Here is a 25,391-nt window from a genome sequence, read left to right on the forward strand (position 1 = left end):
GAAGCACAGTCTTTGACACTACTCAATATTGAATCCTTATGCATCTTCACTTGCTCTACACTGTTCTACTCTTGCTCCACCTACAGAATAGCGTGAAACCTCTCCTAGTCTCTGCTGCAATTAGGTACTTGAGAAGAAACTGTTTTATAGATATGAGAAAGATGCTCTCCCTCACACAGACACATATCAGAGATTAATGTACTGAAATTCAAAAATCCAAATTGATAAAAAAGCATTGAGAGAAGTGCAAAAAACTACTATATGCATATTCATCTGTTTTATCCCACATTGCTCTGGAAACATTAGGAAAAAAGTAACAAGCTGCCCACATGTTTAATAGGAACTTACTAACATCTCCTGGTTCTACTGCAAATGATCCCATAAAGGGGAACAAGGTAAGAAGTAACAGGCATCAAGCACAGGACCAACTCAAAATGAGCCCAAAGTTCGCAAAAACTCTGATTTTAGCTCATTACAAGCGATTAATATGCTAATATATATAGACATCTGTTCAAGGAAATAGATGATAGCTAATTACACTTAAGCTTTTAATTTGGAACAGCAAATAAGAAACAATATTTTTAACAATGTTTTCAGAGCTAAACTATATAATAAATATTTCATGTAACATATACCCTACATTTTAGCTCAAAGGTGACGGATTCATTGGGTTGATCTTTTGTTCTGTGCAGAAGAGAACAAACAGCAGGTCCCATTCGGAACTAAAATAAAATAGCTGATAACAGATTACAGGTAGGGTAAATATTGCTGGTGATAAATACAGTTTTGTAACAGCTACACTGCACTCAGAAGGGTTTTGTTATGGACAATGAGGAATAGAATATTTGCTCACAGGAAACAGAGTGAATAGAAAAGGTTCATTTCATTGTTTGCTGCCAACATCTGCTGTCACAACCGTGGGAAACTCTCCACTTGGATGTGAACGTTGCCACTATCACTACTCAAACACTGCCACTCTTATCATTATTAAGAAATCAGAGATTACACTGTTGTTAAATTTGTGGGATGTGAAGACACAAACATTATTTTGATCGAAAAAATAATTAATTGGAGCAATGCCTAAGAAGCACATTTCCCTTGGCTAACTGGTTCCTCAATCTGCTACTGACATAATGGATAGTTCCTGGAAAAAAATCCCTAAAATAGAGCAATTTCCAGTTAACCATTGCACAAGGTTTGCTTCAAGTCCCAGTACTAACATGATGCTGTCCTTGAAAATAATTCTTCCAAAACCCACCACCATAGATTTCCTGATTTTATATTTTGATTATTTTTAGATCGAATTTGTGAATCAAAATCAAATTTACCAAACATACAATAATAGGAAGATATTTAGAATGTTTCCTAACCCCCAAATCTATAAACCCATGTCAAATTTTGACCAGTTTGACAAAGTTTTTGTACAGTACAATGCAATTTTTTCCCCATTCCTCCCACCTACCATTTAAGGCCATTCTATACCCAAAACTGTTTTTTCATGTTTTTCCAGATGCCTAACACAGAACAGCTTTGACCTTCTCATTCACACACAAACCAATTGAATTGATTCTACACTATATATATGTGGAAAAGATATTTAATTGTAAAATAGAAAAAGTAGGCCAGAGTACAGTTTTAAGGGTAATTTTTCCGTGTACAGTATAGATAAACCAGACTTTTTGCTTAAGTTTATATAAACAATTCCATAAAAGCAGTGAACATGGAACGACAAAGCAAAGCACAAATAGTTTTATCTTACAAAAAACGGATCTGCACAGTAGTTCAAAATTTAATGTAACACAGCACTGAACAATCTTAAGGCAGCTCAGTCTAAGCACAGGACTAGAAGCCAGGAACTCCTGAGATCCATTCCCAGGTGACTACAGGTGCATGTGGTGTTAAGCCAGTCATTTAACACTCCCTCATGTTGCACTTGAACCAGTTATAAAACTGAGACAATAACACTCACTTACCTGCCTCAGGCAGTGCAGTAAGGGCTGTTTAAAAGATTTTACAATGCTCTGAAGATGTAACGTGCCATATAAATTTTAAGCATAATAGATCACTGCACAGACACACACAAACACAGTATCACAGTGAGGAACAATGATGCCGGGTAGGAAGAGCATCACTCTAACATAAAAAATTACTTGTCCAATTGAGTAATTAAAATGCAAAAGTCCATTAAAAAAAATGCATCACTGAAGTAATTTCAAGGCTATTGGGGAAGAGATCAACAGGGTTATTCTAAAATAGCTACTATTTGTGTTCCAGTGGAGATGTTCTTTTCTATTTATTTCTGAACTTTAAAATATTTGTACAGGAAAATTGTAAGACAAACAAAGGGAAGTTTTAACACCTCCACTACCAAATTTTGCCTCTTAATATGTAAATTAAGATACTTTTTTGTTCTTCTTAATTACAAATTACATTCTTCCAAGAAATATACCATCCACAATAAAACTGGCTGCTAGCTTACTTCAAATGACCTATAGGCTAAACATTTTTCTCATAATTTTTCTCATCTTTGCTGAAAAATACCTATGCAAGATGTATGTGTAGAAATTATAAAAACATGCAGCATATGTACAAACTGAAAAGTTTAAAAAATATTAGCTTCATATACATGTAAATCTACTTGGATATATCTGAAATTAAATATAAAAATTTCACCACCTAAAATAAAAAAAAACCAACCAAAAATGGTTTTCAGAGAATCTGAGACAACTACTTAAAGCTGTACAAAGATTTCCACGTGGAAATGTCTTATTCAGAGAAGTTGAGTTGTTATCGTGTAGAAATAACTGTTAATTCATTTTGTCACATAATCAAATTTCAAATTGTCAGCTTAAATCAACATCACCCTTAAAACTGTTCTGTTTTTCAGAAGTTAGATTCATACTAAAATCAAAAATTTCACAAAAACATTGGCTTTTCATGTTTCTGGATCCCTTCAAAAAGATTTATCAACTCATTTTGAAACTGTAAAAAAACCAACTATTTACAGTATTTAATTTTAAATACTTTTCACAATTTCTAAATTCAGAGTTTTTATGTTACAAGAAATTAATCAGAGCTCACGGCTTAAGTCCAGTTATCAACTTGTAGCATCTTCTCTATCATGAAATCCCATGGCTGTACCTATATAGTGTACAGTTCAAGATTGTACTGCAGGTTTTTGAAAGTAACAGGCTTTGCAGTGTGTTCATTTTTTATTAAACAGCTTCTTTATTAGTCTGGAGGCGGTTCATTGCCTCCAACTTCTGCCGATAAGCCTCTGCTTCTTGTTCCTTCTTTAGAAGCTGCTGACGATATTTTTGTGCTTCTCTGTTTGCTTCATCCAGCTGTTTCTGAAGAGTTTCTCTTTCCTATTAGAAACAGAACCAGCAATATTTTGTCAAATAAGTACCAAATACAAGCTAAAATGGCAAACACTTTTCCTTTACATGCAGTTCAAGTTTTAGGGTATCATGGAGAAGCTGTTCAGTTCTTACTCGGGCAAACCCGATGTATGAATGCTGCTGTGCAAATTAGACCCCAATTATCAACCAGCCAGCTCCCCACACAGGGCTACAAGTGTGGAGACAGTAAACCCAAGTCTACTGAGCTACAAAGGTACTTCACCAAAAAAGAGCTATATGAAAAAAGTGGAAGTGCAGTGATTAAATACTAACAGAATATGTTAACATTTCTCCAGTCATTCAATCTAAAAGGCTTGTCCCTTGCTTTTGTATTTCTAATCAAGACAGTAAAAATGACAAATCGTTACCTATCAGCCATCTGCACTGGAGAGTGTCAGCTGCCCACGGAACAAAGCGTAAACCTGTTTCTAAACAGGGATTAACACTGAAATCCAGAGGTCAAATCATATCCCCAAGGACACCATATCTCTATGAATTAACAGGCAATTAGCCAGATAAACTTTTTTCCTTTTAAAAGCAGCTAGTACAGAAATCCTTAAGTAACTGCAGAAATCCTGCATAGAAGCTTGTTGAGGGTGGATATAAAATGGTTTCCAAGCAAGATGATATGAGAAATGCCACTTCCTCTGAAGCTGCCTTAGGAACTAAGGAGAATGCATTTCTATCTCCAGTGATGTAGGTACTGTCATTTTGTCTGATGTTGCTCTGAGCCCAACTGAAAAAGCAATTTGCTTGGGAAATAGTTTTGTTTTGATCACATATTCAATCAAATACCATTTCATTGAAGTGCGTCATACTTTTATGAGTAAGGTAGTATTGGATTTAAAATCATTCTTTCCACTGTAGCTGTTAAGTAGGAACAGTAAGGAAGGTTGCCAGAGAAACAAACCATCTCCCAGAAAAACAACTTATCAAAAAACTGAGGTCCAGTGAAAACAAGTTGTCTTTTCATCATATTCCCATCCCAGCAGTTCAGTATCACATTCCCATTTAATACCTCTAACAGCTGTTAGAAGTTTCAGCCCCCCACACTCCCATAAGAGCATCCCTATTCTTCATCTCTGATACACTCACATATTCTCATGGTCAGAAAAATACAAAATACTCTGCCTCCCTTCTACTTGCTACTGCTCTCAGTACTTGTCACAGTCACATTTAGCAGTCACGTGTCAGCTGAATGTGCTGAAGAACAATGACAGAGGTGGTCAGATCATTGCTAACAGCAGCACCTGAACAGCAAAAGCAACAGGTGAAGGACATGTTATTAACAGGTTATAAAGAGACTAGGCAGAATACAGAACAAACTCCAGTAAGTGCAACTTGATTTTCCAAGGGGCTTTAAGAGCTCAAGACAGCAGGCTAGGGTTCACCTCATTTGGAGCATATGCTGATAAAATGAGAACTCATCTTATTTTGCTTATTTATTTGAAAAGGAAGTTCAGCTTCCACCTCGGAAAATTTGGATTTTGCTTTTAGGGCAATTTTATGGATGGTCAGCGCATGTAGCAACTAGACTGACAGATGCCAAATGAACAGCAGAGCCTACAGCTCAGAGCATCTGAACCACACCAACAATCCTCCAGCACCAGCCCAGCCAAAATGTACTGCTATTTCCAAAAGTTATCTTTGTAGTATGAGGGGACAAAACAGCTTATGTAAAACAGCCTCATGGATTGATGAACACAGCCACAAGACAATTCCCAGGGAATTAGTCAAAATAGTTGATCCTTCCACATGTAGAAAGCAGCCCTTCCTTTTTGATGGCTGGGATGTACTGAGCTAGGTATTATCTGTCCTATGAAAAACCTAATACTATTGAGAAGCAAAGCTGCTCACTCTACTGGCCTGCAGAGAAATAAGAACCATTGGCAGTTCACTGGCAAGAAGTCCTGTGGTGCATTACAAACAGTGAGGGGCTATCACTGCTATGGAATGTGTGCAAACATTTGGGGATGGAATGTGGAGTGTGCACACACTGCAAACATTTGGAGGTGGGGAGGTTCTTGAAAAACATTTTAAGAGTAGTTCCCACAGAAAAGAGAACTAGAGCTGAGTACCCAAAAGTAGTACAACACATTAAGGAAAGGGCAAGAAAAAAAGGGAAAAAACCCAAGTCTCCATGGCATGGCCAGAAGCTAAAACCAGGATCTACTAGACAGACTAGCAATTCAAAGCACATAGATTAGTCCAGCTGCTAACAGGTGTAGTTTTCAGACTGTCACAGCCCCAGCAAGCAGAATGAGTTAAGGAGATGAAACCAACTATTATGTGTGACTAGGCAGTGGAAAGAACCCAAAGCTTCTGGAGGAGCAACACATATCTTCTGTGGACTCAATGGTCAAAACTGGTTCTCTAACTCTGACATCTAGCATAGGGAGGACTGTCTCATCTACAAATTTAATCGAACCCAGAAAGTGTTCTTGGGACATTCTTTAGAACACAACCAGAAGTGTTCTAGAGATCTGCAGTCCTTTTGTATCCCCTACCCAGATAAAAATCAAATTAGAGGATGGTCAGTGCTCTAAAGAAATCTTCCATTTTACCAGGGAATTTTCTTCATTACATGTAACTTTCCATTGACAATGGGAACAACCTGAAACTTAAATAAGCAACCACTCTTTTAAACAACACAAGGACACAGGATATGAATCCATGAATATAATTAGTCTACAATTATGATTATTTTTTAGTCTAATCAAATAATTGTCCTGGTTCTAATGCATGTCACCTTTCAAACATGTAACATGGGAGAAACAGTCAAATTAAAGAATGAAAATAAAGACCACTATATGTTAATGAATTATGCATGAAAATGAAAAACAGAGTATCTGTGTGACAGGGTTTTTTTGCTGCCTTGCTGTGTTTAAAATATCAAACTGCTTAGGAAAATGAGCTGAAATGTTTAAACTCTACAGACCCAAAATAGAAAATTTAAAAACACCAGTACAGCTTTAGTTGTTCCACAATACTTTCAACAATCCTTTCAACAGGGAAGTTTGTCACCTCAGATGGATGGGAGGATTTTCAACTACAAAAACTCTCAAACTACAGTAAAATATTCACACACTATGAACTTAAAACAGCTGAAAAAAGTATTCAGCCTTGAATGAACTCTATAATAAAATAAAGGAATGAATTAGCATGAGGCAAAGAAAACAAACAATAAGTGTTTTCTTCATTCTAAAGTATTTCCTTTATTATTATCAGAATAATATTAGTAAAATATTCTAAGTATTTCCACATTCTAAAATATTTTTAAAATATTTTGATGAGGGGAGGGGTTCCACTCTCTCCAAATTTAAATAGCTACTGTTGTCTGTGATGAAGAAATTTGAAGTGAACCAACTCTGTGTGCACTTCTTTAATGCCACTGCTACTAAAGTAAGGTAGCACCATTCCCCTGTGAACCACAACAAGGCCCCTACAATCAACTGGCCTTCACACAGAGGCAGAGGTCTGCATGTGCATTTCCAGCTGGACAGGCAGGGACAAGAAAGTCATCAAAACTCCCACTTAAAAGTAACAGACCAAGTAACTCATCTAAACCATCTCTCAATATTTGAGAAATAGGTTTAAGATATATAAATAAATCTGGTAAGCCCCTTAAAAGAATTACTGGTATTGTTATACCAATTATCTGTAATTAGGAACAGGTCAATTTATCCCTTAACCAATCTGGATTTTTTAAAAATTCATTTAACAGAATTACTAAAATACTTAAGGAAATATAATTTCCTTTATGAATAATTCAGGCAGATTTTTTAAAGTGTGAACAAAAGAAATGCTTTTATTGTAACAGTCATACATTTTTAAAAATGCAGCAAGAAAATTTCAACTGTCAGGATAATCTGTAATGACCACAAAGCTGCAAAGGCCAGAAGTATTTGATGCAACAACTTAGGGACATGGAAGGCAAATGATGAGAGGTGATAATTACTGTTATTAGACATGGATAACATATAGCACATACTGTACAACACAAAGTATTCAATTAGGCACAATTTGATAATATGAACAGAAGTTGGAGAATACAACCTTTGATAAATGAAGTATCATGGGGTTGACAAAATGAGAACTTACAGTCTAGACAAAGCAGATAGCAATTTTCATAAACTTTTGACCAAAACTGGTCAGCACACTTAGAAGCAACAGCAAAAGGAATGAGATGGTTGACCTTTTGTGGCTAGTATAAAAAAAGCTACAATTTTAAATTGAACAGCTACATCCATTTGTCGTATAAAAAGGAAACCGCTCTCAACATTTTTAGGTCTTTTGCAGTATAGTTTTAAAAAAAAAGAATGATGCAAAGTTGTGTAATAATAAACTGCTTCGGAATTAAAAAAAATGTGGGGGATGCCACATAGATAAAAATTAACAAACACAGAATCTTACTGTTTCACACTTCCATCAGCTGTTATCTAGATACCATGAATGGAAAGGAAACATTGCTAAAAATGATCTCACAATCAGAAGCATGTGGCTGTAACAGAAAGATGAGGGTACAGCGCTCTCATTCACTCCTACTGGAAAGGGTCAAGTCACTTGATAATGTATCAGCACCCAGTTTTAAAAACCAGCTAGTGATCTTCAAGAAAAAAAACAAAAAAAATGTTCTCATATACTTATTCATGTTGCTTTTACATGCATGACCACAGGATCAAGCAAACAGCCCTCCTATTTTCTTTTTACAACTTTGTAAAAGATGAATTTCAGTTACAGGAGAGACTGAACAAGTTAAATGTTTCACACACTTCATTCTGTGGTAACACAGAAATTAACCTCCTGAACAATACAAAAACCACAACCAGATACTCAGTCCTGAACACTGTTCAACACAGATCATGTAATATACTCCTTACTTCTATTTCTGCAGACTCCACGCGATTTTCAACAATCTCAATGCACTGTCTCTTCACTGGCGGTTCTTCACTTATTACAGTTTCTTCAGCAATGTCTGTTGCTGGAACTGTTAACACTGAAAACGTATTTGTACATGTAAATACATTTACTTCAAACAATGTTTGCACTATATAGAACTTGCATTATTTAAGTAATTTTATTAGCAGATACTTTTGCTTGTGGAAACACATCTATATAATAAAGTGCACGATAAGCTCAGTGAAAATCTACTAAAAACTTTAATTGCTTGTATGCTACTAAAGAACCTTAAAATTCCTCATTATTGAGGTCCACAGTAATTAAGCTCTGGAGTATCACTGCCATTTTTCACAGAGTACATCAACATGGCAGAGAACTGCAGCAAAGTCAACTCTAACTTCTGTAGCAGATCATTTATATAGTGTTTCTTAAATAAATACTAAATACAAATCTTGCTTTTGTTTTGATTAATACACCTTAAGTAATGTAAAAATCCAGTAGTTATGAGCCGTAAATAAGAAAAGTAGGGTTCTCAGAAACGTCATACTCTAATTCTAATTCAACATCTGACAAATAAACCTGTCACCTCAGTTACTATCTACACCCACTCACTCATAATGGTAACAAGGTGTACTAGTTCAGGCAGACCAAATAATTTGCCTCCTGTGTACAACTCTTCAAGCTTCACAGTGGGAGTCCTCACTAAGAAACCAGAGAAGGGATCATTTTTATATAAATAGTGGCAGAGCATCTTTAAAAGAAACCACCCAAAGCATACACATCACGAAGTACGATTTATCACACTAGCAGCTTCTACAAAGTACACATAGCCAAAAAAAAAAAAAAAAAGTTGTGCCACTCTAGTTTCACTTGTTCTGTCTAGTGCTGCTCTAAAACTTCAGGCATGTAAGACCTGACATTCATCAGGTCAGTGTGTCAGTGTATTGACACTCAATGGGACTTTCACACATTGCTTCAAGCATCAGATTTCAAAACCCAAGCCTCACCTCCCCACAGTACTTCCAGCAAGGCAACAGTATAAGAATTAGAAGGTTCTTGTTTTACTCCATCCTCTATTTTTTGTAACGAGTTTGCAAAAACCAAACTTACTGAAGGCAAAGCAAGTAGTTATCACTTTTCTCTTTAATGTCCCACATCTTCTCCATAGTTTATTATCTCTTCTATTCTCTCTCCTAAAGAAGAGGCTCAGCTGATGTATTAAACCACTGAACTGCAGAGGCTTGTGTCTGAGCCTTCTCTAATGTAAGAATTCACAGAGGCACACAAAATGATCCAAGTTATTTGCACCTAAGAAGTCATTACTGCAGCTGAAACAGTTCCTCAGGCTGGAATCATACAAGTGTGCACTCACCTTGCTGCCCATCTGGCATGGTCACAATGATGGGTTGCCCTATCCCACTGGTCGGAATGGAATGCAGGTTACCCAGCTGAATGCCGTCCGTAACTATGGTAATAACCTGCTGACCTCCAGAACTGACCACTTGCTGAATGGCCCCATCCACAGATTCTGCAGTCACAACTTCTTCTGTGGCCACAACTAGCAACAGATTAGTAAAGGAATTGAGTCAATTTATAAATGAAGCTTTTATGATTTCAAATGCATTTTGGTAGAGCTGAGAAAAAATTTCTTCCATGGCTTTCAAAACCTGACCCCCCTGATGGATACTTCACTATGTATTATATTTTAAACAGAGTTTTTCATCAGGCCAACATAAAGCACTCGCATTTTGACATATACATGCAACACTATCCTCTCTCAATAACAATATTAATACACCCCACTCAAAACTGATGCTTTGGGTTCAGTGCTAACAAGTCAGCAAGAACTGCTGCTTTTAAGGAGCTGCTTTTAAGAACAAAAAGAACTTTTGCATTGCAAACAAACTGGACTAAGTTACACTAATAGCAGAATAAAACAAAATTAAACTTGAAATACTACCTTGAAGCTACTTCTCAACCAATGCCTTGCCACTGTACCTCAGGACCCAGCCCAGATTTCTCTACTTAATATAATGGTCTTCAAGATGGTAACAGACTAAAGGACCCCTAGAAAATCTTAAAAGTTTGGTCTGTACTCCATGAATACTCCATGAACACTTCAAACACAACAACTTTATTTCTTATACAAAGTATGAAACAAGACTAAAGAAACAAAGTTCTGCACAGCTGACATTTTTACACCTTTGGAGAAGAAAGATAAAGCTTAAGCAGTAAAACAAATCTTGTATGTATATAATTCTATAGGTAAAAGTGAAAAATTCCAGTTCAACTATCCATTTCAAATTCATGATTCAATAATGAGTATAAAGCAGTGAACTCTCACAGTTCTGTATCACTTCTACAAATGAAGGTAGGACACGGAAAGCCTGAGTTCAGAACTTCAGCACATACCCCAGCGTGCAGTGTATGCTGCAAATCGGGTATTGTGCTACCATCCTTCCTTTTTTAAAACAACAAGATGCTGAGACAAAGAGCTAGATCACTGGTAGCACTATCAAGGAAATTCAAGAACACTAGCTCTGTATTTTATTTTCAATTTGTCAGGGTAAAAGCAAAGCCTTTGATTTAAATAACAGACAATAGAGTGCTCTCTGTCTACAGAGATGAAATTAAAACCCTATAGACTGTGTTGTGATGTTCAAGATGACAGAAGGCAGATAAAACTCTGAAGCTTTCATCTTTTAAGTTAATTACAGTATAACATACACAGAAAAATCATCCTGTAGTTGAAATAATGACTGCAGACATCATCTTCTGAAGATCTTTATGTTTAGAGATTACTGTCCTATAACACTGCTTAAATATTCACAGTGTTTATTCAGGAAACCAAAACAGCGACTCCCACATGACTAAGTGGTGGTGTACTGAACTTGATTTGGCTTCCAAGTACAGGCTTAGCAATAAGAAAGACCACTGTCACAAGAAAGTCAAATTGCAAGTGCCAATACTAGGTGATGTGGCAAACAGCTCTGATCTTTCAGCATCAAATTCAGTGTTGGGTTTTATTTCGAGTTTTTGCTAGAACTTCTTCAAACCTTGAAAGAAAATGGAAGATTTGGTCTAAACAGAAGCTATTCTATATAAAAAGAAAAATAGCCCCATAAATATGGTCATTATTGCTTCCTTGTTCTCCTTCTGTATCTATACCCATAGAATCATTATTTAGCAGACTACTTCATGCACTGAAGGAAACCTGATGTACTTGAAATTTATTAAATTAGTTTAAATTACTTAGCTTTCTAACCTGGTGTTTCTGAAGAATTAGACAGCGGAGCTGATGCTTCTGCTAAAGCTGCCAACGTAGCTAATACTGATGTTGATGAATTTCCAAACTGTACAGCAGACACTCCTGTTTCATCTAGAAGGATGAAGAAAAATTAGCTGATAAATTTAAAACCAGCAAAGTTCCTTTTTCTATTTTTATTGCACTGAAACTTCTAGCAAACACTCCATTTTCAGCAGCATTCTGCTGAACTGAAGTGCTATTCTGAAGTGAAGTTTGTTAAGCAAATAGAACTTCTGATAATTTATGTCTGTGAAGATTGTTGTTTTAGGTATGTACATACTTACAACACACAAAAATACTGATGAGGAATATGGTAACTATTCTTACTGCTGTTTTTCCTCAAATCTTTTCACTAAATGGTGAAAATCAGTGAAAGTATAAAATCCCAGTAGCTATCCCTTAGGCACCTAAACACCTGTTCTAGTGGATGTATTTGCAGAAGATACCAGACCTGTTAGGTTCACCACCCCTCCAGGTCCAATGATGAACTGCGGTGTGGCTGCGTGTATCGTCACAGTGTCCGGGCTCTCAGGATTTGTATTGATTTGGTTCTGCATTGCAATCTGGGACACAAAGGTAACAACATCATTCCCACTGCAGGTATAAAGGAGTTACTGACCTTGTGTAAGAGCTAGAATTCTTGCATGCTTCACACAAACAAGGAGCATCTCCCTCATTACACTTACGCAATACACATACATCGTGTCATATCTCCAAGTACATAAGAAACTTTTTTTTGGTTGAAATCTTAAGATGGGGTCTGTTAGAGTGAAAGAGTTTAAAGCACACCACCACTTTGCCCTGCCAGTTATTGTAAACAAAGAAGACAAGGCCCTTTTGCAGATATGCAAGCTCACTTATCTAAAAGAGAAGTCTGAAGAATCAAGACTGCTGGGGCAGATACATGTCATGAAAAGCTGTTCTGACAGCTTTGCAATTGCCATGAAATGTATGTGGCAGTCTTTTTGTCTTTCTATGAATTATTACTAACTTCTGTTTACTACACCCTTTCTGTAATCAGGACAAGCCTAAAGGCACACACCAAAAGTTCAGACATTTAATGACATAGGGAGGCTATAGATTTATACAGTGGCATAATATTTTTCATTTGCTTTATATTGTTCTTTCAGTAAGCCTTATCACTTGATTTACCTTTAACAACACTATTGAACAGTGAGCACATATTTTCATGGAATTATCTATTATGATCAATTCTCCAACAATTCAATCCTAGCTTTTCTAAAACTTTTCTAAAACTCGGCATCTCTTCTCTCCTGTCTGCATTCCAACTGTTAGGAAATTAATATCCATATATGAAGCAAACTGAACACTAGCAGATAGTCAAAATATACTGTCAGAGAAGGGAGTTATTTTTTTACACCTCTATTGTAAAGAGTCCATCTATCCCTGTGTATTACATCCCCCAAATTTGAGAAAATAAAAAACTTATCCTTGACATTTTAGGTGGTGAAAATATTTTTAACTAAGTAATGTTTACTAACAATAATCTCATTTCATCTAATGAACTAGACTGGAGTCTGGCATTATCAATATATGGTGTCACAGCTGCTACAGTAAAAGCTTAGTTTATGATGTGTAATCAAGTACTTTGCTCTAAGTTCCCTCAACATGAGGAAATTAAAGTTACCTGTAATATTTCTGCAATGTCTTCATTTCCATTGTCTACTGCAATATCTAATGCCGTTTTGCAAAATTTACTCTGAGCGTGAACATCCGCTCCATACTTTATCAAGAGTTCTACAACTTCTTGGTGGTGATGTTCAGTAGCCCAGTGAAGTGCAGTCATTTTGAGCATGTCCTTCGCATTGACATCAGCACCATGCTACAAACAAGATCATTGCATAAATTACTTCAACAGAAATATCTGAATTAAATAATGCTAGTCACAGAATGAATCCCAAAATCGTCTGTCTCCATGAGTAATGCCCTGTTACCTTATATTTACGTATTTATTAAAAGTTATCCAATCTGTCTACCAAGTACATTATTTACCTAAAGCATATCTTACTTCTAGAATCTAATACTAAACACAGTATCAAATTAGGGAGTATTCTTATTTTGAAACAGCAGTAAATAATTCACCTGAAATCACGATGATTTTAATGTAAAATAAATTGCAGTTCAATTGGAAAACAAAGCTCCCAATGCACACAGTTTAATTATTTGTGTAAATTCAATATATATATATATATATTTATATATATGATCATAAACCATTGCAATAACCCCACTTCAGACTTGTTTCAGTGATTCCTACCTTAAGTAAGACTTCTACTATGCTGGCATGGCCTTCTGACGCTGCCATGTGTAATGGAGTTCTGTCCACTTTGGTTCTGGCATCCCGACTCACACCTGCTCGCAGCAACACCTCTGTGGTGGAGTAGTGTCCGTACTGTGCTGCTAGATGAAGCGGAGATGTTCCCAACTGTAATGGAACACAAAATATCCAGATCTAACAGATGTCACTACATATATTTCTTTTTGATGTCAAGCCACCACTTCTAAACCATTTTCCCTTGCAGTCCCAAGCAGAGAAGCTGTTGAGGCTGTTACAGAGTATGAAAGGGAGAGGAAAATCTGTTGTCGCTTTCTTTTTACTGTTTTATCTGCATTTTTGATGTGTAACATTTTAAGGGGCCTAACCCCATTTTTAGTGTTGGTCAACAGGGACCTCTGGAAGTCAATTAAGTCCAATCTCCTGCTCAAAACAGAGTTAATTGGAAAGTTAGGTCACTAAGCAGATTAAAGCCCTTAAGAGCTTTTAAATGCCATAGGAATTTTGGGTTCCTGACGTCTCTCCACAGCCTATTAAAAATCAGCATCTCCAAAAGACAACTCAGTACCCCTATATCAGGGAACTCTCACCTGCACATATTAGGTAGTTAGGACTGTTTGCATTTTTCACACCTCTTACTATACTAAAGGCATAAATACAATAATTAGGAAGATGATTGCTGCTTTTTCCCATTAACCATTCCAAAGTTCATCTTGAAATTCACCAGAATGAGCTCATTTACAGTCTGTTACTAAAATCAGTAGGAGGTCATATGAAGAAACAGAGAATTTTAATTTTGAATTAGCTATTAGATGATGTGAATGCAGAATTCCAAGAACTGTAGTATAAATGCTAAATTGTAAGAATAGTATTTCTTTTTTCAAGGAAGCTAAGATGATTTACTTTCTCCACTGCAAAAGTTTTCATTACCCAGTCTGTGGTAAAAGGTGCTCCATTTGCCATCAAAATGCGAACTTCATCATCTTGACCTGCTCGTGCAGCTTCTAAAAGTTTCTTTCCCAAATCTACTAGTGACATCTAGTGAAGAACATACAGGAATATAAAGAGAAAATAATAATGTTAACACTATTTTAAATACATACATATTGCCTTTCTTTTTTTTAAATTATTATTTTTTAAGTACTCTGAAAAGTTCAGAAACTAGAGCTGGTATTTTAGCCATGAGAACAAGCTTAACTGATTGCAATAAGCAGTTTGATTTAGAATTACTTTTGCCCGCTAAACAGAACTGATACAAAGATTTCAGTATTACAATGCTGTAACCACTGTAGCTGTAAAGTTAAACAAAATTTAAACTGAAAATTTAAAACAAAAATTTAAACAAAATTTAAACTGATACACATTTCTTACAGCAGAAGGTGGTTTCAAAGCTCTCACCTGACACTGTAACCTTCTGCAGCTTTATCCAGTTTTCAAATGGTACCACATCATGGTTGCTACGCCATGCACCCGAAGGCACTACATCCACTTATCCAAAATGCCCACATGTATTTAGGAGGTACTACTATGTACCTGCACTAAGTATGAAACACAACACCGTTCTGATATCATGTCCATCACTATTTTTGCTCACCCTAAAATATAATTTCTGTACCCCTAGATGCAAAATGTCACAAAAAGCACATTATTGTACTACATACAACAGATACATGAAATCTTTGCCTGAAAACAATTATTACTACCTGCTTTAACTGTCTACAAGTACTAAAACCGTGTGAAGTGCAAAATTTTGACACATGACTGAGATATTAGCTGAAAATCCATCACATCATGATTGGAACCCTTTTTACACCAAGGTTCCATATAATACTTGCAATAATATATGGAGACAAATTACAACTGTTTCTCTTGCATCAAAGATTTGCTAGAAACACAATTTTTAAACTCATCCCATTTCACAATTGCTAACAAATTTGTTTGGTAAAAAAACTAGAACTAAACCATAACTTATGATACTAACCAAAATACACTACTACTAATATTTTAGTATACCTATAGCTATGTTTTCCACTACCAGGACACTAAAAATGGAATTGCTTTCATCAATTTAGTTTCCAGTCACAAACAAAGTTAAGCCTGTATTGCTAATAACAGCAGTTATGAGGCCATGCAGCCAATGTCCTACACAAAGTGTAGGAAGAGTGTACCAGTCCAGGAAAGAAATCCTATTAAACACACAACTCTATTACAAAAACAGTATCTTTAGAAATTTCTCTGTACCTGGCTCCACTGGCACATTGCTCAATAAACTGAAAGCTGTTGGCTTAGGAAGAAACTATAAAGGAGACCAAAATACTGCAAATGCAGTAATGAACACGTATCGGTAGGGCTGTGAACTCAAGCAGATTACCTCTGTCTACAGAACTGACTGCAGGCAGCAATATCCCTGTCACCAAAACACTCCATTTATGTCCATCCTTCTGGTACATGTGAACACATTGATTTGTTTCCAGCCAGAAAAGGGAAGAGAAGCAGGAAGGCGGCAGGAAAGAACAAATACTGACAATGGGAAAAGGAAAGAAAAAAGGAACACAGATGCAGAGGAAGGAATAACTGCTGCCTCTGTTCCAAAAAGAGCAAAAGAGAAAATCTAGGAAAGATCCTAAGGAATGGAGTAAGAGAAAATCTGTCACACCTGTTAAAGAGAGCCATTAGAAGTAACAATACCAAACATAAGACAAGAGATGGCACTTGGCAAGTACAGCAGTGAAATGAAGGGATAGAGCATTCCCTTTGCATGGCTTTTTTTTCCCCCAGTGAGGACTGCAAGTTAAGGAGGAAAAGTACGCTCAGAGCGCTCACAGACACCCTTCCTTTTTCTGGTGGTCTAACACCCCCACATCAAGGCCCTCAGAAGCAAAGGAAAGCTGGAACTTAATTCAAAATACTTGTGTTACAACTAGCTCAGAAAGACAACTATCCATTATCCTTATATTTATTTTTGGTTTAAACAGCAGTAGAGCAAAAGAATTAATAAAATCTCATTTTGGAATTGCAGAATAATTAAGGCTGAAGGGGACCTCTCAAGGTCACCTAGTTCAATATTCCAGTCAGAGCTGGCCCAGGGCTCAGTCCTGTTAAGTTTTGAATGTCACTCTGGATGGATGAACGTCCTACCACTTCTTCAGCCTCATTCCAGTGTCTAACTACCCTCACAGAAGAGCTGTCTTCAGTGCATACCCATCTTCCCCCACTAACCAAAAAGACACTCATGATAACAAGCTTATATTTGATGCCTTTTAAACTGAAACAGGCGAATTAGTCTGTACATTTAACAACTTATTCAGAACCCACTTCCCACATCTATACACGACTGAAATTAACTGTAAAGTTGTTATGAAAACCCTAGGCAGCAAAAGTCAAGCCATCCCCCCAAAAAAAATCAATTATGGTGGCCTGCAAAATGCCAGTTTCACTCCCAGGATATGTTAGGGACAAAATTCCATCAACACCTTTTCAGAGTCCCCCTGAACTCCCTAAACTACGGTGGAGCACAGTCAATGAAAGCACACCAGTCCTCTTCTCAATGCAAAACTAGATAGCTTTATACTACAATTGATAAAAAAATGTTCTAATCAAGGAAAAAAAAGCCTTTCATTACTGCATATTCCTTACATTAACCAACACTTGATATAAAGTGTTTGTATTTTAAACAAGCATAAATCATCACACAGGTTGGTATATACTTCATAATATAGAACTTTAATTTCAGTTAAAAGAGAAATGAATTAAGTTTCAGTTCTCATGGGGTACTTGGAAGCATGCTTGGGCCCTCTAGTGGAAAAAAGAAAAAAACCTAGCAAAATTCCACTGTTCAACTAAAATAACAAAAATCCCATTATATGTCACTAATGCACTAACAGCAGCAAACGAAGAGGCATTTCCACCAAAACTAATACACATTTAGTCACTTTAAACCAATTAATACTAGCACTGACAAAATTTCTGAAGAGCTGATTTCCACTTGGCAGTCCATTCCAAGGACCAGTACTGTGAGAAACCCCTAAGTAACAACATACCAAACTTCCCCTATACTCACCCACAGCACTGGGACATAGTGAGAAGGGTCTGCAGAGTCACAGCCTCCCATTCCAGAAAACCTTTCCAGCTGCTCTCTCAAAATCACTCAGTAACACTACAATAGTGCAGTGATACTATCACAAGCAAGATACAATAATACATTTAAAACTGAAATGAGATTGCTATTTCAAAGAGCACTCTGCTGCTACTCCACAGTGTTAAAATCAACTCTGCTGAACAGTGTTAGAGGGTTCTCCTCACTGTGTCATTTCCATCAAGCTCAGCTAGCATGACAGCTGTGTAACACTTTACATGAGGACCTTTTCAGAGAATAAAAACATCACTGGCTCTAAAATAAAGACTTGAGACTGTTGGAATTATTCTTATGGCAATGTGATAATGTTTTCAGACTTCTAAGAGCTCCTACACAATTGTGTCAAGAGAGGACTTTGTCTACAACTGAGTAAATAGGGAAGAGCTTCTGCTGGGTTTAGATTTCTCTGGATTAATCAACTCCTGAACTTCCACATTACTGAATGTATTCTGCACAGTATCATTTAGCCAGATGCCACAATTAACTGGTAATTTAAAATAACATCAAATTATTATTGCTATTATACTTATGTTCAAAAGAAAATTATACTACTTTTCACATCCATCTTAGATTTAGGTTTTTATACACTATAAAAAACTCTGAAGATCACACCAGAGGGGTATAGAATAGCACTCAACAAGAGTTTATGTGGAACTGTGTGTGAAATAGGCTTGGGAAGCAAGTGGAGCTAAAAAGCCCGGCAACTTGGGACGCCTGGGCTGCCACACGACAGTCTACAGACAACAGAGCAGCAGAGTCTGCAGTCCAAATTAAAATTAATTTTGGCTTAAAATGTTGCAGCATCTCTCAGACTGATGTCCTGCCCCCAGAACCCAGATCTGTTCCATTCCTTTTCTATCACTGCAGTGCTGAGCATCAGCCGGTCAACATCAACAGGCACAAAACAGCTGTTACAGAACATCTGCCAACATGGAGAGCTCCCAGCCCAGCATTCATCCCAAGGTGCATTCCCAAAAGGGACATCCTTACTCTAGAGGAGCATGGACTGCAGCAGTGCAACTTATCAAAGGTACCCAAATCAGTACACACCATATCTCTGATAAGGATTTGCAATCACAAAGTTCCATTAAAGGCTCATTTAACACTTTTCTCTGCTCAAATGACAGATGGCAGAGTTGTACTTAGAAGATGGCTGGATACCCATCATATCTCATTCATTACATCTGGAAAAAGAATGTCCTTTCAGAGTATCTTTTTCTTTCCACTACTTAAGAAAAAAACAATTTAACCTACTTCACCAGACCTGACCTTCACAAATGCTACCATCCTACTGATTTCAGCATCTCACAGTATTGCGAGAAATACAGAATAGCCATTTCTAGCAAATTTTATGTGCATGTCCATACCAAGGTCAATAACATTCTGAAGTACAGCACAGAGTAGTTAGCATCACTTGAACACTTTGGCATCATTTTAGCGTACATATCAATTAGCAGTGATTATAGCAACTTACATGGGATAAACTCAAAAAGTCCCTGTTTGGTTTCCTACGTGAACCAAACATCTTTCAACAATGATTTCACAAGCGATGCTTCAAATCTTAATACAAATATCATAGGCTCAGACTATCCACATTTCTACTGATAGTGAAAATTGCACTAATACATTAATTGCAGTCAGCTTTAATTCCACTGCTTTCAGCTTTCCTCTGACTGTTGTAACTACATTCTCTATAGATTGCTTGAACAGCAACATGACCTTCATGTCAGACAGGCATCAGATGAAAAATACCTGATCTGAGAAAAGCAAACATTGTTGAATAGCTTAGAGCAAAGACAGCCAGGCCTGTTAATAATGCAGGTATGTCCTCCTATAAGGCTCACACATTAACTTAAATAAGCACCAATCAACAATGAACTCAAATAACAGAAACTGCAGAAAAGTCTGTTCTTACAAAGGAGAGCACAGATTTGGCCATGATCTGTAACATCTAAAGAGTGTTATTATGCAACAAGGGTGATGACACCAAGATTTAGACTGGCACTGCCAACAAACTTCAGAGTTTTCACAAATAAATTTGGCATTAGATACTAAAAAAGATTAATTTGCAGTGGCTGTGATTGGCATGAAGAATCCAAGGGCTTGTGATGTAGCCTTTTAACTGTACCACAGTCTTTGGAGGCTCTCAGGTTGATTAAGCTTGAAAATACCATCAAATAAAAACCATCCACCTCCTACCTACAACATCCGTTTTATCATGAGGAATCTTCCTCGACAGTTTCTGTCTAGCAAACAGGCCTAAAAAAAAAAATCCAACTAGAAAACAAAGTGTTTTCAGCAAAGAAAGTGGGTCACGAACAAGAGGCTCTATTTAGTGTATGCTGATCTGCCAAATATACCCTTAACCTTACTCACATGGCACACTTAGGTTCTCTTACAAATATCTGTGTGCATACAAAACTCAGCTAACTGCACAGTCTTACTAATAGCTCACCTAATAGCTCACATGTAACGAATAACTTAAAATAGGCTGAAAAATTACAGAGTGTGCATTCACAACTCTGAGAACACTTTATTGTGAAGCATTTGCCGTTAAATCAAAGCCACCTTAGTAAGCAGGATACAGGAAAATGCACAAATGCCTTAAGAACTACCACAGACGACTTCCTACAGGGGATTTCACCGCCGTGCCACCAGTGTCCCATCAACGGAAACTACTTCGACTATTTGAGGAAAGCCGAAAAAAAAACCAGACGACAATCCGCACTAACATATCATATCGCACTTTTATGCTCCCATCATACGCTTTATTAAGAGTCCAAAGCAAGAGTTACAGACTCCGGGTGAGGGGCACTGCGGAGGGGAAACCGCTCCCTTCCCGCCCGAGCCGCCTCTCCCCAGGGCACCTTTGGCGCCAAGCTCGCGCACGCAGCCCCGCCGCCTCAGGGGCCCGGGCCGCGGCCCCACCACCCCCCGGCCCACGCGGGGCTCGGGACCGTGCCCACGCGGCCCACACCGCGCTGCCCGGCAGAGAAACCCGCGAGACGAGACGAGCCCCGCTCTGCCCCTCAGCTCCCGGGTCCCTCGCCGGGCGCGTCGCGCTCGCCCGCGCCCCGCGGGCCGCCCAGGCCGCCGCCGAGGCCCAGCGCGCTGCCCGCGCCCCCCGCGCGGCGGGGTCCCCGGAAGGCCGGCCGGCCGCCCGCTCTCCCCGACAGGAAATCCTGGCTGGGCTGGGCGCTGCGGAGGGAGCCGCGGCGCCGGGTTCCGGGGGAAGTGGAATTATTTTTTACCAGCGAAGAGATCAACTTCCACATCCGGTAACAGGGCCCTATACAAAGACGCAGACTGACCTGGAAAAGCTTGGCCGGCCCGGGGGGGGTGAGGGAGAGACGGGGCGCGGGGACGGGCCCTTACCGTGCTGCCGGCCCGGCCGCCGCCGCCGCACCGACCCGGGGCTCCGCAGGCCGAGAGCCCCACACGAGAGTCCGCGCCGCGCCCGGCGGAGGGACACGGCGGGCGGAGGGGAGTGGCGCGGCTCCGCGCGGCTCTGCCCCGCCGCGGGCGCGCGGGCGGGCGCGAGGCGGCGCGGGGCGCCCCGGGCGGGCGCGGAGGGGCGCCCGGCACTTACCATGGGCGCGGGAATTACCTTATTAACACAGACATCGAGGGAAAAGGGGCGCGCGGAGGGATACGGCCTCGCCGCCGCACAGCGCGCATGCGCGCCGCCGCGGGGAAAGGCGGGGAAGCGCGGGCTGGAGGGGCCCCGCCATGTTCCGTCCCGCTGCCCGCCCGGCGGGGGCAGGGCCGGCCCCGCGCTCTCGGCGGGCCCCCGTGGCCTCCCTAGAGGCAGCTAATGGAATAAGAACAGGGGTCGCTATCCCGGGTTACTCTGTGCCACAGGGTGGCAGGGCTTGCGTTTCCCGCCTCTTGGCTGCTGGGGCTCTGCTTGTATTCCCAGGTGAGGGAGCACTGTTGGAGCATGGACTAAGCTACCTTGCTTGTCTGAGGCGAGGCTTTAGTGATAATCACGGAATCATTTGAAGAAAGCCTCAGAGCTCATGAGACTCCAACGTGTGACCCAACGCCACGGTGTCAGTTTAGAACATGGCACTGAGTGCCAGGTCCGGTCTCCTTCAACACCCCCAGGGACACTGACTGCAGCGCCTCCCTGGACAGCCCGTTCCAATGCTAATCACTCTCTGTGAAGAAATTCTTAGTGTCCCACCTAAGCCTTTCCTGGCGTAACTCAAAGCTGTGTCCTCTTGTTCTTGAAATGGTTACCTGGGAGAGACCAACTCCCTCCCACGTGGCCACAACGTCGTATCTGGGAGTTGTAAAAGCAATAAAGCCACCCCTAGGCCTCTTCCAAGCTGAACCCCCAGCTCCCTCAGCTGCTACTCACAGGACTTGCGTTCCAGGCCCCTCAGCAGTTTCACTGCCCTTCTCTGAACCTGCTCCAGCCCCAAAATGTCCTTCTTTTTTTAAGAGTCTGAGAACTGGATTCAGTACTCAAGGTGTGACCTCACAAGTTGCAAATATGGGGGAAGCTATGCTTTGGGATCATAGAGATAGGATTTGATAGGATGATGGCTCCAAAATAGTCTTCAGTCATTGCTGCTCTTTCAGAGGCATAACCTTCATCCCCAGGCTGGTGCTGAACCTGACAGCCCAGGCCCCAAAACATTTCTCTCCCAGTTTTGTTTCAACCATGTGTAAAATGGTTGTGCTCACATTCTCTCCAAAGCTGTTCCAAGTCATACATCTGCTATGAAGCTTGGATCTCATAATTGTCATCCTTCAGGAAAACATACCAATGACAAAATTCCAGTCTATTTTGGAGATTATAATATCGACTAGATAATAAAAGGAATACCGGTAATAACATTGTTTACAGAGCCATTATTATTTGCCTTTAACCTACCTAGTGCAGCTTTCTACAAAATACAAATAACACCATTCCAAGGAGTAATCGTTTCTTCCTATGCTGTCACCTGTGGACTGGTTCTTGTGGGCGTGCTCAGCCAGAAGGCGGCACTAGAGAACAAATCCAAACACCTCGGGGCTGCCACTGGTCACCCAGGGCATAGAAACCTTAAATCCAACCATCAGCACATTTCTCGTTCGTTGTTGGCAAGTGCCTGTGTCTCTCAACAAGGATTTAGTATGTCACGTTACAGCTTCTCATTTACGCAGTAGCAGTAGACACAGAAAATGTTACGGTGTCCTCACAGGCATGTGCCAATAAACAGGAAGACTTTGTGGTATTAGCAGCAGTCCTACAGAAAGCCAAACTTTCCATATTAATGACAATCTTTCATAGAGGTGAAGAATGCCATCTGCATTTAGTCCATTAGCACTGTATATCAGTTTTCATTATTATCACGAACTAATCATGTCTGGTTTTTTTAAAGGATTCACCAAAACTACATGTAAGAGAGAGACATTGGATGTCTGATGTAGGCAACTCAGAGCACATTTCACATCTATAAAGTACCTGGTTTATATTTTACCCCACTTTAGAAAATGTAATATTTTTTTCAGCTAAATAATCTAATACATTCAACTAAAAAGCACACCAATTTTTACTGTTTAAAATTATTTATATAATACTGCTGCACATGAACATACGTGCTGATAGGAAAATGTGTTCTAACCCGAGGCAACCACAGCATGTTATAATGTAATCAACATTAGCATGTTTTAACAAGCTCTGGAGTGGGGTAAAGCTAATTGCACAGGCAGCTCCTCCCCAACACTTTTCTATACATGGCTGGGGTTAGTCCATACAAGTAAGACCAAAGATTGTATCACACAGTTTTTTCATATAAGAGAAACAATAAAAGGGGTTCTCTGAGTCCAGTTTTGACAGCACTGAGTATGAGAGTCAACATTAATTTGTACACATCCCAAGCTCTGACATCAGTGGACTTATCCTTCCATCTTGTCATAACTTTCTGCTATCACCCACCCTGGCTAAAACACATAGAGCAGGTCTGAAAAAGGCACTTTCATGAGTGTGGTGTTATTAATGTTCAGTTCAGCTTGGAGTTGTTGGAATCTATCAACTTACTTTGGTATTGACCTTTCTGTGCAATATAGAAGTCAGAACTCTTCTCATTTCTCCTAGAACCTTTCACATGCCTGATCACTCACGCACACTGAGAACTACAGATGGAGAAATTGTCTGAGCCTTTCACGTGCCCAGTACCAACCAACGTTACTGTACCACTAGATGCTCTGATACAGTTCAGCTTCCTGGGCAAGGAATCAAGTATTTTGGAAGACTACATGAAGACGGGCATCTCCATGTTACCTAAACTTCCCTATTTAGGCTCCAAGACCTCCCTGTTTACTAAAGTCACTGACAGAAACTGCTGCAGTTCACAAGACATTTCCACTGGCAAAACTGAGCACCAGGTTGAAATTCAGTTGTTGAATCCCCTCACCCGCCAACAGAGTTAGGGGACAGTCCAGGATTGTGGCAGCACAGAGTATCTCCTCGATTTGTGTAAGATCTCCATGACACCACCAGCCTCTCCCCTTCTCCCAGCATGACCATACCTGTACGTCCACACATACCTGCCATCCCTGAGGTACGATGCTTGTAGTAACACAAGGTGCACAGAAAACATTGTCATTAACAGAAAAACTTGGAGTGTCCCCTCAATCCAGTTTTCTCCAGACTAAAAATAGGATATTTTATAGAGAGGCGTCTCGCCTTCCCACACCAGGTTGCACACTGCAGTGAAGAAGTTTAACACTCCATACAAATGCTGGGATGCCCTACAAAATGTGACAGACCCCAGAGCCCGATCTTAGTGGCTTGGCCAAGGTAACAAATCTGGTCCTGAGACGAGGAGCCAGGCGCGGCGGGGCAGCAGCCCACGGAGGCTGGCAGGGCACGGCAGGTAACCTCGGCCTCACACGCAGGGCCGGCGGCTGCTCTCGGGCCGAGGTCACCCGCGTCTCCCTCCCCTCACACCGCCCCCAGAGCCACCCCTGCTTCGAGGCAGCTCCACGGCGGGTGTGGGTCTGCGTTCCCCGCCCGACCCAGCGCTCCGCGCCCCACAGGGCCCGCAAGACACCGTCAGAGCCAGAACCTGCCCGCACCCCCCGCGGCCCGAGCCGGCCCCGCGGCACGGATAGGGCCGTGACAGTCCCCGCCCCCGCGGGGAGCGGAGGCCCGGCAGGAGGGAGGGAAGCAGGGAAGGAGGAACGCCGCTGAGTTCCGCCCTAGCAGCCATGGCCGCGTAGCGTCTTCTCGGCAGCCGCGCTCGGACATGGGCCTGCCCCGGGCCGGCGGGCGGAGGCAGCGAGTCCCCGCGGCGGTGAGTGCGCGGCCGGGGCGGCTCTGGGCCGGTGGGGAGCGAGGCCTGCGGGGCAGGGGGACTC

General features: G+C 40.2%; 2 protein-coding genes across 17 annotated transcripts in view; one reads left to right on the plus strand and one right to left on the minus strand.

Annotated features, from left to right (window-relative positions):
- Window positions 1-1,581: 1,581 nt before the first annotated feature.
- On the minus strand, window positions 1,582-25,194 carry GABPB1 (GA binding protein transcription factor subunit beta 1). Of its 10 annotated transcripts, none has more exons than XR_015276050.1 (10): window positions 21,414-21,589; window positions 14,834-14,941; window positions 13,886-14,053; window positions 13,256-13,450; window positions 12,059-12,170; window positions 11,566-11,679; window positions 9,673-9,858; window positions 8,282-8,397; window positions 4,497-4,651; window positions 1,582-3,368 (listed from the first exon to the last, which is right to left on the minus strand). XR_015276050.1 is itself a non-coding variant. In XM_086849924.1 (10 exons), exons 3-10 carry the CDS (start codon window positions 14,939-14,941, stop codon window positions 3,216-3,218), a joined length of 1,152 nt encoding a protein of 383 aa, XP_086706050.1. In that variant the 5' UTR covers window positions 15,302-15,436; window positions 21,290-21,333; the 3' UTR covers window positions 1,582-3,215. The 10 variants fall into 10 exon arrangements, 9 of the variants coding, with proteins under 9 accessions (XP_086706050.1, XP_023789719.1, XP_086706052.1 ...); XM_086849924.1 differs by lacking the exons at window positions 4,497-4,651; window positions 21,414-21,589 and adding exons at window positions 15,302-15,436; window positions 21,290-21,333; XM_023933951.2 differs by lacking the exons at window positions 4,497-4,651; window positions 21,414-21,589 and adding an exon at window positions 24,579-25,194.
- Window positions 21,122-25,391, plus strand: part of USP8 (ubiquitin specific peptidase 8) — a 54,354-nt gene continuing 50,084 nt past the window's right edge. For 6 of the 7 annotated variants that reach the window (XR_015276049.1, XR_015276047.1, XM_086849895.1 and 3 more), the window contains exon 1: window positions 24,862-25,327. The gene's annotated coding sequence lies outside the window, so the exon portion shown is untranslated. Of the gene's footprint in view, window positions 21,317-24,861; window positions 25,328-25,391 lie in introns of those variants that run through there. The other variant, XM_086849892.1, reaches the window with a different exon arrangement.

Source organism: Cyanistes caeruleus, chromosome 13 (assembly GCF_971803275.1).
Source record: "Cyanistes caeruleus chromosome 13, bCyaCae1.hap1.1, whole genome shotgun sequence".
In the NCBI taxonomy this organism is placed as follows: domain Eukaryota; kingdom Metazoa; phylum Chordata; class Aves; order Passeriformes; family Paridae; genus Cyanistes; species Cyanistes caeruleus.